We start from the raw sequence: 14,603 nt of genomic DNA on the forward strand, positions 1-14,603 counted from the left end.
TTTAAATACATATGAGAAAAATATAAAGGCACATATATTTTCATGGTAAAGAATAATCAATTTATCATTTAGTAACATTTTTACACTAATTGAAGAAAAACAAGTGAATATTCTATTTTATTAGTTCTTAAATCAGCAACCTAATTGTCAACTGGTTCCTACTTAGTTCACTGCAATGACCATGGACATTTTCTGCTTCTGCACTGTTTATGCAACAATGAAATCAGTTATATTAGTCTTCATACATTATATTATTAGAGTATGCCAGTACACTTTGGTCTCCTAGAATGCATTAAAAAATTAACTCCAGGGCTTCCCTGGTGGCGCAGTGGTTGAGAGTCCGCCTACCGATGCAGGAGACACAGGTTTGTGTCCCGGTCCGGGAGGATCCCACATGCCGTGGGGCGGCTGGGCCCGTGAGCCATGGCTCCTGAGCCTGTGCGTCCGGAGCCTGTGCTCCGCAACAGGAGAGGCCACAACAGTGAGAGGCCCACGTACCGAAAAAAAAAAAAAAAAAATTAACTCCAAACTTTGATCTACAATAAAAAAATAGGATATTTAATATTCTTTTGCAGTGGGAATACATGGATATCTTGTGTTGATGGTCTTGTAACCTGTTTATATCCAAATAGATCAGTTGCAAAAAGTCTGCTTAAAATGAACTGAATAATGATGAGATAAAACTTGGAAGAAACCTTTCTTTCTCTGATTCATGAAACATTGGAATTAATCAGACATCAGTATCATAGATGTTGTATATCTATCTCATATAAAAGTGTACCTTTATATTTCAAAACTTCAAGTTATTTAAATGTAATCAAATCCTATGGATTAGGAAAAACTTTCCCATCTGAAATAGTCTCTTGTTTCTGAGAATTATTCCCAGCTGATTATTGGGTTTCCATTAGTAATTAGAATTACTCCAAATGATTAGGGAAATTTTGTTCATAAAAAATTAGGACTTTTGTGTGTGTGTTATTTAAAGGAATAGAAGACATGGATGTGATCCTACAAAAGCTTCCTCTGAAGAATTGAGTTGGTGGTTGAATGTTTAATAATTTCAGAATGGATAGATTCCTCTTCTGCTAGTTAACTGGAGGTATTCTTTAATATTCTGGAAGCAGTTACATTCTTCTTAAAATGATTAAAAGTGTTAAATATCCACCCAGTAATTAAGCAAAACATATTTAAAGTTTTAAAATATATTTTAAATTTATTGTAATTACTTTTTAAGCGTCTGTTTTAAAGTAAAAAAAAAAGGAAATAAATGGTTAACTCTAAAAGTTATGCTGCTAAAAGTTAAATAATAAGTGGCTAGAGGTGCATCCCTTTGCTTTGGCAACATGCAGATCATTTATGACCTAAACTTGCAGGTTCGATATAATAGAGGGATCAGAATTAAGATTAGCTTACTTGGTGGAATGGATGATAGATGAGGAAATAGAAACAAGCAGTGTAGACACCTCTTATTTAGGTCTTTCTGTCTCCACTATAACTATCAGCAAGCTTTCTTTGCTACTGATGCAGGCAGAAATCAAACCACAATATTGTCATGCTCTGGTTTTGATATTTATTGAAATATCATTTTACCTTCCTAAGAATACTCAAACACATTAAAAGTCTAAATGATAATGTTACAAAATTCATTTACCCGCCCATTAGTATTAGTCAATTAGCCAGAAGTTTTTCTTCGTGACATTTGACCTCTTAGAGGTAATACATTATAACTCGGATTGAATAAGTTTTAATGCTTTCTTCATGTTTTCTATCACTGTAATAGAAGTAAATATACATTATTCTATTAGTAAATGAGAGTACCAAATTTTTAAATTAACCCCTGAATCTAAAATTGGCCCATTAAAATTAACAGCTATAAAGATTTGGGGATTTATCTGCAACCTTAAAGAATATTATGCTAAAAGTGTACATGTAAATTTAAGGATTAGACCATTCAGAGCTGGTTAATTAACTTAATGTTAAAAAATTTTATCAAAGGGATTTTGAGGGAGTATCTATTTTGTTAACTGATTATTTTGTAGCAGTATTGCTGGATATGACGGGCATAGCTGTCTTATTGAACATAGTTGATAGTGAATGTTGCAGAAATGAAAGTCCCAAGTCAGACTGTACTTCCTTGCTTATAGGCATTAAAGGAAGAGAAAAGATTTAATTATGATCACTTTGAGGAAATCACATATAATCTTTCATACCAGAAGAATGGACTGGCTTTCTTAAGGTTTAATTTTCATGTGTACTCTATTCTTTTTGGTGGTGTTAACATTTAGTGATCATAAGAACTATTAGAGATCCCTGTTGAAGAAAGAGATTCTGAGGTGCCCCAGAAATTCTGATTTTGATGGGAGCTAAGAGTTTGCATATTAACCACTATCTCCACTACCAGCCCCAGGGACTGTGATGTGTGGGTAGCACTGTTTGTGGGGAAGCACCCATGTAGGGTATCATTGACCCTTCTAACAGTTAAGTGTTGCTAGTATCACTGTTTAAGATAATTTGTGAATACTTACATAGTGGTAAATCCTGAGGTTCATATGTATATAATCTGTTTGAGTATCTTCCAGTTATATCAGCTCTGACTGTTAAAGAAGGATCTGCCAAGAAAAAATAAGTACCTTACATATTATTTAAAATATTCTGAAAATCATTCTTGCCTCTTACTCTAAAACAAACGTTAAGCAAATTTATAAGCAAATCAGTTTTCATACATGTGAATTCATTGTGAGTTAATCTGAATTCTCATTTTAGTGTGTCACAGGTCTCTGTCAACATATAATAGTTTAGAGAACAATACTGAAACTACATTGGGATATTGATTTCATAGCATCAGTTAATTTAAAACATTAAAATTTAATATTTATAAGTTACAAGTTATAGATATAATGAGTTTGATTGTTGACCTAACAAGAACTGTTATTGACTGGGTTACTAGTGACTTCCCTTTAAAAGGAATAGTATTTGAACTAGCATTTAAAAGTAAATAAAAGCAAGAAGGCTACTGATTTTCTAAATCTGATGGAAAGAGATTGTACAATTACCCACAAACATGATTCTAGGCACGTATTGTCCATCAGGTGATAAATTCTTATCAGTGGTTTCATGCTAGGAAAAAGATGAAAAAAAAGAATGTTGTTGGATTGGATTGTTTTTAACAGTTGATTTAAAAATATTTTATGTAAACAAGCCTTTCAGTAAGTTATATATTTTGGCCTCTTACAATTCTATATAACATTCTATATCCACTAATACTTTATAGCTCTTTTTGTCTTCAAACAAAGACAAAAAAAGAGATTCAGCTTTTCCACTGAATTGAGATATTAAGAAAACATTGTAGAGGTCAGGTACCATGAGATTCAGCATGATGAAATTATTCTGAGCCATTTCTTGTATTTCTTTATTTTGGGCAAACACTTTTTTTAGTGCTGTGGGAGAAAACATAATGTCAATTAGTTTCAAGGATCAAGACGCCTTCAATATAATGTAGCAAAATTAAGCTAGTATTTTGCGTCTGTAACTTGGATGTAAATAGTTCATTGGCCCATTGCCACTTCATCTCTAACTGGAAATCAATGAGGGACAGAGTCTATCCAAGAAGACATCAAGAGAGAATCACATTGATGAAATCACCAGTTTTACAATGTCATGTAATTCATTGACTCATTGGTTAAAACAGCATCTTCTTTCAGCCATTTTTCCTACCTTTTTGGGGGGGGGGACAGGGGAGGAAGAAGGATATAAAATTCTAAAGGACATGTAATATGAATATATTCAATAGATTACTAACAATCATTGTAGTCTTTAAGCACCTTAGTAAAATGGTGGTACTCTAGCAGTTGTCCTTTTTTTTTTTTTTTTTGGAATAGAGTTTCCTGAGTGCCTTCTTAACAATTTGTAACCAGGTCACTTTCCTACTTCATATTGGAGATACAATAAGATCTCAGGAGCAAAAATTACCTTGGCAGTATTGACAGTCCTCCAAGTGATGAATAACCATCAGTGGCTTGTTACTAAACAGAGAGAGTGTGGAATTGAGCCAAGTGATTAATTTGAGTTAAAATGTACAGTGAAATTAGATTTAAGATTCTCATACTTTCTATGAGACATAAAGTAAACATCTCAGCCTGACAAATCACAGCGCTGTAGTCTGTAGTCCTCTTAGTCATAACATGGCCTCAGCACTGAAGCATCAGCGTCACCAGAAATGTAGCTCATTAGAAATGTAAATTCTCAGGCTCCCTCTTGGGCCCACTCGGTCAGCATCTGTGGGGGTGAGGTCCAGGAATCCTTAGCTTAACAAGCTTACCAGGTCGTTCTTATGTATACTGTAGTACAGTTAGAAAAATAAAAGTCAATTCTGTCTCCATAGATGAAAAGATATTATGAGCAAGGTAGTATTCATTTCCAATGGACATCTGGTATAAAATTTTGGAATTGTCGAAGTTTTTACTTAGGTTTTTTGTTTGTTTTTCAAAAAGTCTATTAATATTTGACCATTTTCACAACCTTTTATTCTTGTCACAACTTACAATTACCAACAGTCTCAGGGAGAGTTCCCTTCCTATATATTTTTCAGTGTCATTTTGATTTTAACTCTCTGAAGAAAAGTTTTGGTGGTAGCTCACTGACTACCCTGCTGTTTAGAATATGAGAAAAATTAGAATGTTAACTACAGTGAAGGACAAAATAATTATGATTCGGGTATATAAGATGTTTTAAAAAATGTTTCTTTAACTTTGCAAGGATGCTAGGTACAAAAAGAGATAGACGAGTGTATATGTATCAAGCATAAATCTTTTTAAAAACAACAGACGTAATCATGTGAAATACTTGTTACTGAATAATCCTGTTTTTTCAAACTTTAGTCTCAAAAGTGTTAAATAACACACTTTGAAGTGCAAATAATTTCATTTAATCCTCAAACTTAGAATGTAAGTTAATTTTAGGTAAGAATAAATCCTACAACTTATCTCTTAAAATTTATAACATAGAAAGCTAACATTTGCCAACAACTTCACATTTACTGGTGAAAGAGCAGATTGGATATCCAATGAATGAAATATTATTACCTCTTTTTAATTAGTAGAAAACTGAGCCTAAGAATATTCATTGACATTTCTTTAGAGACACATACAGAACTTAGACCTCCTAAGCACCAAGTAGTAATTCTTTTACTAGATAACTTTTTCTCTGATTGCACTTAGGTAGATAGAGGTGTCCTGTGATGCAGAACAATTCAGGGGCATGAGTCATTCTGATTTCCTGAACTGCTACCCTTTCTTCCCAGCAAAACAGCTGGAAATAAGGATAGCTCTGTGTAAGGAAACACATTGATGTAACTCTTGGAAAACTAATTTCTCCATCAGATTTCTGGCCAACTGGAGTCCAAGGAAAAATGTATCAAGACCACAGAATACTCAGTCTTAATAGTTCAGCTTTGAATGGGTTGTTCAGACAGTCAAACCAAGACAGTAATCCGTTTTAGGAAAAGCTTCTGTTTCTGGCAGACACTGAATTAGGAACACCTGAAAAAGGGCTCAGAAACTTTTAAAGCAAAGAGGCAGATGGTAAGTATTTGAGGTTTTGCAGCCCATGTGGTCTTGTTCACAACCGCTCACCTCTGCTGTTATTGCACGAAAGCAGCCGTGGACAATATGCAACAAGGTGAGAGTGGCCGTGTTATAGTAAAACTTAATTTATAACACTGGAATTTGAATTTCAAGTAACTTCTATGTTTCACAAGATATTATTCTTCTTTTGATTAAAAACATTCTTTTAATGTAAAAATCATCCTTAGGGGCTTCCCTGGTGGCACAGTGGTTGGGAGTCCGCCTGCCGATGCGGGGGACGCGGGTTCGTGCCCCGGTCCGGGAGGATCCCGCATGATGCGGAGCGGCTGGGCCCGTGAACCATGGTCGCTGGGCCTGCGCGTCCGGAGCCTGTGCTCCGCGACGGGAGGGGCCACGGCAGTGAGAGGCCCGCGTACCGCAAAAAAAAAAAAAAAAAAAAAAAAAAAATCATCCTTAGTTCACAGACCAAATTATCAATAAAACAGGTGGTCCCTAGTCTTACGGTTACCAGGGGTGAAGGGTAGGGGGAGAGATAGACTGGGAGTTTGGGATTGACATGTACACACTACTATAGATAACCAACAAGGACCTGCTGTATAGCACAGGGAACTCGGCTCAATATTCTGTAATAACCTAAATAGGAAAAGAATTTTAAAAAGAATAAAAAAAATAAAGCATTTTAAATTGGGGAAAAAAAATCTTATGAACTAGCACATCAGATTATGAGAAACTTGAGTGAGAGAAAGAGTAAAAATTTTGGGGAGCTGTACTTCTGAGATGCTCTAAAACCAGAGCCTTCCAAGCCTAGCTGCTTATCAGCATCATTTGGTGAATTATCTTTTAAAATTCTACATGTTTTTCATTGAAAATAAGTTATAAATTCAGATGGTTTAAAATTCAAAAGTTAAAAAAGTAAAAATCCTTTCCCCCATCCTGCCTTCAAGAAGTAAGCAGTGTTACCATTTTCTAAGTTTGCTTCCAGGGTTCTTCAGGTCATACAACAAAATACACATGTGCATATGCATATGCTTGTGTATATACTTATGTAAATGTATATGATTATGAATTGTGCATGTTCATATGCATGTCCATATGTATATATATTCTTTCTTTTTTAAAAATACAAATACTAGCACGCTATACACATGTATCTGCATTTGGCTTTTTTAGCATAATCGTATATCTTGGATGTTATTCCCTTTTGCTTTTGTATAATATTCCATTATATGGATCATCTTTACTTTATTAGTCTCCTCAAAACAGATATTTAAATTCTTTTCAATCTTTTATGTTTAGATTGTTTTCAGACATTTAAAAAGATGCTTTGGTGAACATGATGTTACTTACATATAATTTTCCGCATGGGTGGGTATATTTGTAAATAAATTTCCAGAAGTGGAGTTTCTGCGTCAGAGTATGTGCATTTATAATTTTGATGCACTGTATATACTTTCCTTAGAAGCTGTACCAATTTATGTTCTCTCTGATAATGTGAGAACTAAGTATTTACTCTCACTAAAACTGGTTATTGAGCTTCTAATTCTTTTATCCAGTAGGTGAAAGAGGGAAGTTAATGTGGTTTTACTATCTTATAAAAAATAGTCACCATATGATCCAGCAATTCTACTTCTGGGTATATACCCAAAGAAAATGAAATCACTATTTCACTATCTCAAAGGGATATCTGCATCCCCATGTTCATTGCAGCATTATTTACAATAGCCAGGACATGGAAGCAACCTAAGTGACTCTCAGTACATTTGTGACAACGTGAATGAACCTTGAGCATATTATGTTAAGTAAAATAAGTCAGAGACAAATACTATATGATCTCACTTATATGTAGAATCTGGAATTTAAAAAAAAGTAAAAACCAAACTCATAGAAACAGAGAGTAGATTGGTGGTTTCCCGGGGTTGGGGATTGGGAGGTGAGGAAAATGGGTAAAGGTGCTCAAAGGGTACACACTTCCAGTTATAAGATGAGTGAGTCCTGGGAATGTAGTGATGACCAGAGTTAACAATACTGTATGGTATACTTGAAAGCTGATAAGAAAATACATCTTAAAAATTCTCAACACACACACACACACACACACACACGTTAACTATGTGAGGTGATAATTAACCTTATTGTGGTCATCATTGTGCAATATATACATACATCAAATCATCACATTCTACACCTTAAACCTGCACAATGTTTATGTAAATTACATCTCAATAAAGCTGTAAAAAATCTTACTCATATGTTTAGGTTACTAATTTTTTTATTCTGTGTACTATCTTTCCTATCTTATGTTCATTTTTTCAAGGTCATTGCCTTGACCTTTTTCTATTAATTTATATGAGTACTTTGTATATTGGAGAAATTCACTCTTATAATATGAGCTATAGTTTTCTGTTAGTTTTGTATTTTTTGCCTTTTTCGTTTGCTTATGATAAATTTCTGGTTTGCAGAAATTTGCATAATCAAAAATATTAGTCATTTATTTTAGGATATTTCTTCTTTTTTTTTTCCTTTGGCCATACTCAACTCTAAAGGAGGACTAAGGTGAGGCAAGGGTAGCATCTAGGGCACAAAAATGAAGTGCTTTGTTTTTGCGTCCTAGACATCCCTCATGCCTCACCCTAATTGTACCCTACTCCAAGAATTTAAAGGAATAACAGTTTTGTAATAGTGTCTTCTAGTACCTTAATGGTTTCATCCTTATAATTAATCTTTATAATTTATTTTGATGTAAAATGTGAGGTATAGATACAAATTTTTTTATTTTTCACAAATGGCTATCAAATTCTAACAATTATTTTACATACTCTATCTCTCCTACTCCTGATTCAAAATGCCACTTAATCATGTAAACAATTTCTGTAGTATCCAGTTTTCTGTTCTCTCCATTCTATTCAATTCATTTACCGGTAACATACTGTGTTATTAAAATGTTTCATATTGATTAAGGGCTAGTCCCCACTGATTTCTTCTCAGAATGTTCCTAACTATTTAAGTCTGTCTGTGTTTCCGTTTCAATTTTAAAATCACTTAAAAACTTGTACTAATATATTGTGATTGTCTTAACAAATTTTTTAGCTATAGAGAGGATTGACATTTTTACGATATTGAATCTTCCTCTCCAAAAACATGATATCCCTTCACATAGGTTTGTAATTTCTTTCCTCACTAGTACATTTAGTTCATACAGATTTTGTACATTTTCTGTCAAGTTTATCCTGGGATATTTCATCTTTTTTATTGCTATTTTATATAAGGTATTTTATAACTGCCTTTAACTATTTTGATTATATATATATATATATATATATATATATATATATATATATATAAATGCTGTCGATTTCTAGGTATTAATTTAGTCTCATCTAATTTAACTGAATCTTCGTAGTTCTTTGGGCTGATTCTCAAGTTTTTCACAAACACAGTCATCAGCTGCAAATGAGGATTCTTTCACTCTCTCCTCTGTAAGTTTTTCTCATCTAATTGCATTGGTTAGTATCTCCAGAACAACGTTAGTAATTGTGGTGATTAAAGAATCCATCAGTGGGATACTTTAATTGTTTTTCCTCAGTAAGCATGATGTTGACTTTTTTGCTGGGATGGATAAGTTTTTTAACTTGAAATATGGATTTGGCATTGTGTTAAATGCTTTTTTTTTTAGCATTTGTGGAGATAGGAGATACTTGTATGATTTGTGTCCTTATAAATATTAAATTATTTTAATTAATAGATTTCTTAATCTTGAATCTTTTGGCTTTCCCAGACTGAATCTCACTTTATCAGGGTATATTCTTTAGTGTGCTGCTGTCTGCTCTTTGCTAATATGTTGTTTGTTTTTTACATTTCTATTTGGAAATAAGATTATTCTGTAGACTTTTTTTTTTTTTTGTAATATTTGTCTGGTGTTGAGAGTGTTTTAGCCAATTCTTATTTGGAATCTTTTCTTTTTCTTCAAAGAGTTGAATTGAACATTCTTTAGATATTTGATAAATTCTTGGGGTGCTTTTAAAAGTACAAGTTTCTCACCTCCATCCCCAAAGATTTAGTAGATCTTTAGTAAATCACGTCACTCTTGGTCACTGAGTGCCTGGGACATGGAAGTGGATACTCAGTAAGTAGTTGACCCTGAATATGGATTTTTAAAAAAGCTCTCTGAGTTCTTCTGATGATCAGACAGCCTTGAGAAGTGCTGCTATAAGTCAGGTTCCTGTTTAAGCTTGTATAATGCCCAGTGAGTGATGCTGTTTTGTTTATACAATTTATATTCAAAGTTTGCTTCGTGGATGTTAACTAGACTTATTGTGGTAATCATTTTGCATATATACAAATATCCAATCATTAAGTTGTATATCTGAAACTAATATAATGTTAAGTCAATTATTCCTCAGATAAAAAAGCTTGCTTGGATAATTAAGAAATTAATAGAGAAGTGTCTAGAGCTGTTGTTTATAAAAAAAATTCTAATAGCAACTCTTAGTCCAAACAGCATACAATATCAGAGCAAATTCTTATTGTATCCTCTGAAAAGCTAACATGCTAGTGTTTGGCTCTCCTGTGAGGAGGTATCTGTATCATCTGTCAAAGTTAACTGAGAGGTGTTTTACCTTTTTTGAATATGAAAGAGACCTTCCTCATAAGTCTGCATCCAAGTGATGTCATCTCCCCATCCTAAACAGAAGAGAGAAATCAATGTGTTAACTCAGGACTACCAAAGAGTTCTGAATTGGGGGTGTGATAAGCAGGTATCTATCTACAGATATTTAAGCTACCAAGCAGCTGTCTGACATAAGGTATGGAGGATACATAATTATAACTAGATACAAAGAGGTTGTGTCCTTTCAGGTGCTATTACTGAGGTTTTGTGTCTATGTTTTAAATCTTAAGGCCCATGGCCTTGAACCCAGTAAGTGTTCAGTAGATGCTATTATGATTAGTGGTGACTGAAAGGACATCTCTGGACCATGCAAGAGCGCTCACTTTCAGAACGTACAGGAGGAAATAACAGTTAATCTTTGCATACTTTGTAAATCTATCGGGAATACTTTGGGCTATACTGAACAGCGTCCTTGAATCTTGAGTGTCAAGAGATGTTGACTCCTTCGAAGTCATAACACATCATTGAAAAAAAGGAATTTCAAATTTTGCTTTGAGTTTTAACAGGGAAAACAATTCTGGCATGGGAATTCATGGTTGAGAGACTCAATAAAACCTTTGTTTTGGAAGCATCCAAAAGAGTGGAGGAGAGGGAAACAGAACACAACGAGTAGAGAGAGAACCCACTAGCTTTTTTTTTAAAGAATCAATTTTATTTATTTATTTATTTATTTATTTAGGTTGCATCGGGTCTTCGTTGCTGCACATGGGTTTTCTGTAGTTGTGGTGAGTGGGGGCTACTCTTCGTTGCGGTGTCCAGGGTTCTCCTTATGGTGGCCTGTCCTGTTGCGGAGCACAGGCTCCAGGCGCACGGGCTTCAGTAGTTGTGGCGCACAGGCTCAGTAGTTGTGGCTCACGGGCTTAGTTGCTCTGCAGCATGTGGGATCCTCCCGGACCAGGGATCGAACCCGTGTCTCCTGCATTGGCAGGCGGATTCTTAACCACTGCGCCACTAGGGAAGTGGTATCTAGCCTTTAAAGAAATGATGTGAGTAGTTGGGAATGTGTATTAGAGATTGAAGAATAAGACCATTGAAGAGACGAATGCACAAAACATCCAGAAATATTTCAAAGTATTTTCAGGAAATGTCTCAGTCTATGGATGAAAAAGGTTGAATTAATTTGAAAATAGAAATAGTTTCAGCCTATTTTGGACCCAGATTTTTTCATAAGTTTCATATGTTGTCAGACTGGAGTTCCTGGTTTTGAGACCATGGCTTAAAGATGTCCAGGACTTATGAAGCAGAATTATGAAGCAGGATAAATATGATCCCATGATTTCTGCCTGCTGGGTTTTGTTTTTTAATAACAACTTTATTTAAATACAATTCATATTCCAATACAGTTCATCCATTGAAAGTATATACATTCTTTTAATATATTTACATAGTGTGCAATCATCACCAAAATCAATTTTGGAAGATTTTCATCACTTCAGAAAGAAACCCTGTACCCTTTAGTTATCACCACGCAATTCTTTCATTTCCTACAACCCTAAGAAATGGCTAATCTACTTTGTCTCTATAGATTATCTTATTCCAGACATTTCATATTAGTGGAATCATATAAGATGCGATGTATCTTATGACTGGATGCTTTCACTTAATACAATGTTTTTAAGGTTCATCCATGTTGTGGCATGTATTAGGACTTCATTCTTGGGCTAAATATTATTCCATTTTATGGATATACCGCATTTTGTTTATCCATTTATCAGTTGATGGACATTTAGGTTGTTTCTAGTTTTTGGATTTTATGAATAATACTGCTATGAACATTTGAGTGCAAACTTCAGTGTGAAGATATGTTTTCATTTTTCTTGGGTATAATCCTTAGAAGTGGAATTGCTGGATCAAATGGTAACTATAACTTTAACTTTCTGACAGTTTTTCCAAGTGAGTGCATTATTTTACACTCTTACCAGAAGTGTTGTTGGTTTGTTTTTGCCTGACCTTAGAATCCTAACATTGGAAGACATCTTACATTAGCTTAGTACCCCAACCTTAGCAGGAATACTTCCTATCTGTAATAACCCTGAGAGACTTTCTTTACAACTTTGCTCAAACACATGTAGTAAGCTTATGCCACGTTTTGCATTAGATAAAAGTTATTTTGGTAACAGCCAGTGAGACTGTGTTCCTACTTAATTTCCCTATTCTGTTGCAAATATAATTCAATGCCAGAATGTCAGCAGTGGGAAGAATTACTGTTCTCTGCTACTGTTTAACTTAGTTCCACAAATATTGAAGGAACATCTGCTATATGCCTTGCTCCACTTAGCACTGGGTGTATGCAGGTAAGACAATACAGTCTCATTGTTCTCTGTTCATTATCATGATTCCTAATTCCTAATCCATTGCTGGCTATGCTTACTTATCTTCTGAGATTTTATTCATTCTCCAGTATGTATTTATTGAGTACTTACTGTATGCCAGGCACTGGACCAGGTGCTGGACGCTGAGCAGTTTTGGTTTAAAAGGAAGTTAAGATTTGGGGTTCACTTTTTTATTGAACCATTTCTTACTTTTTTCTAATTAATACTCCCTTTTCTCCCTAACACTGTGTCTGTTTAAGTGGGGCTGCTCTGCACTCTAAGAGGCTCCATATGCTACTTGGTACACTGTAGTCAAATTTCCCTTTCACCCCTACCTTAAATCCTCATTCTCAGTTGTTTTCTATGTGCCAGTAGAAGATAAAGGCTTAACCAAATGCAAATCATTTCTGAATAATGGAGTTCCCAGCTGCTATCAGTCATCTACCCTATTGACATAGTTTAACTGAAATAACAGACTCATTACGTTGTTTAAAATTTATTGTATGTATTGAGTATATTTTTCATAAAATTCACCAGTTTTAATGGACATTTGGAAGTGAATACACAGAATATTGGTACCTTAATTATAGTTACAGCATGCTGCTTAACTCAGCCCTCGAGGGTCTTTAAGGGCAGTGAGTTTGATCTTTGGCACTTTAAGGCTACTGAGTTCATTGTTTTATAACTGTTGTATGTATATATGGAGGTACATGATAAATTACACTTAGGAAAATATTTCCCTCTTTTATTTATTTTGCAAAAACTTACCAATTTTTTTAGACTTATAGTTTCTGTGATTTTAAACTGAAGTAGAATTAATTATCTTGGCTGAACACTGACAGGCAATTGGCTGGTACCCAATACATCTGTTAAGGAATGAATTAACTTGGAAAGAAAGTCAGTATTTTAAATTTTGAAATTATGCTATAGTTGATCTCCATTTGTTTGCTCCAGTCACATTACCATTCCAAGTACCAGTCAAGTGTTTTTTGGTTTGTGTTACTAATTTAGAATTAGCTATTTGGAGACAAATGATTTTCTTTCCATTTCTGGTAGCTGGAAATGTAGGAATCAATTCTGAGAATTTTCTTTATGAATTATTTCTTTGCAGGTGAAGATATAATTGTTTCTCAGGCCAAAGTAAAACAGTTGGTACAAAATAGAAGTGTTTTCAATGTAGCCAATGACAAATCTAGATTATGTCCTCTAAAAATACTGCAGCTGTTTTCTGGAGTCAGCATAGCCAACACTTGGTTAACCAAAATTCTTGGAGGATGGAGATAAAGTATAATTTTCTGGGGACCCCAGTGTAAAATCATTCCAAATTATTTTCTTGCCTGAATAAAGAGAGGACAGGGCACTGGAACAGATTTTGAGGGAATCCTGATTGCATTTAGGATGTCAATATAACGTATCAATCAATAGCATTTTGCGGGACTCTGGTTACCAAAGTTATAGGCAATGAAACCAGTTCTCCACTATTTCTATAGAAGATGCAGCAAATTGTGGTTTTTCATTTCATGTGGCTCACTCTTTAAAATTAACTGATCCTCTCTGTTGTTGTTTTTTTTCTTCTATTTTAAAGTGATACACAACAAAAAATTTCAGTTAATTGAGTTGGCTTTATAACTAGACTACAGGCAAGAGATGATGAATTTTAAAACAATCCAAATGACTGAGTTCAGAAAATAAAATGAGATTCCAGTACCTCTTGAGAGTGTCTGAGGAGGTCTTTTTCCCTTTTTGATTGCCATGGCAAGGTTAGAAGAAACCGTGATGAGTAAGAGACAGACGACCAAAGCTGAGTGTAACATCATATCTTCTCAAGAATCCCTCCGAAGCAGCTGGATGGTAAAAAATAATTGTCAGAATTTGGTAGGTTACCTCAGGCTGTCATTAAGACATTTGTTAAGAGACCAAACCTATGCTGTCAGATTGCTCTGCTTGTGTGAATTGACATGGTACAACCACCTAGAACTTTCATATTTTATTTGTAAATTATTGTAAAAATACAGTCAACTCAGTAGATGTCCACTTGATGAA

At 34.4% G+C, this 14,603-nt stretch overlaps 1 protein-coding gene across 1 annotated transcript; it reads right to left on the minus strand.

Annotated features, from left to right (window-relative positions):
• Positions 1-1,721: 1,721 nt before the first annotated feature.
• AGR3 (anterior gradient 3, protein disulphide isomerase family member) lies at positions 1,722-14,377 on the minus strand. Its single transcript, XM_032643897.1, has 7 exons — positions 14,269-14,377; positions 10,199-10,262; positions 3,970-4,022; positions 3,361-3,437; positions 3,054-3,117; positions 2,526-2,609; positions 1,722-1,771 (listed from the first exon to the last, which is right to left on the minus strand). The coding sequence occupies exons 1-7, from the start codon at positions 14,375-14,377 to the stop codon at positions 1,722-1,724; spliced, it is 501 nt and encodes a 166-aa protein (XP_032499788.1).
• Between the last annotated feature and the right edge of the window lie 226 nt (positions 14,378-14,603).

The sequence above is a fragment of the Phocoena sinus genome, chromosome 9 (assembly GCF_008692025.1).
Source record: "Phocoena sinus isolate mPhoSin1 chromosome 9, mPhoSin1.pri, whole genome shotgun sequence".
In the NCBI taxonomy this organism is placed as follows: Eukaryota; Metazoa; Chordata; class Mammalia; order Artiodactyla; family Phocoenidae; genus Phocoena; species Phocoena sinus.

Coding starts and splice junctions, on each gene's coding strand:
- AGR3 (XM_032643897.1), bottom strand. CDS start 14,377: ATGATGTTACACTCAGCTTTGGTCGTCTGTCTCTTACTCATCACGGTT. Junction 10,263..14,268: donor TCCTCAGACACTCTCAAGAG/GTACTGGAATCT, acceptor TCTTCTGTTTAG/GATGGGGAGATGACATCACT. Junction 4,023..10,198: donor CTCTTTCATATTCAAAAAAG/GTAAAACACCTC, acceptor CTCTCTGTTTAG/TAACAAGCCACTGATGGTTA.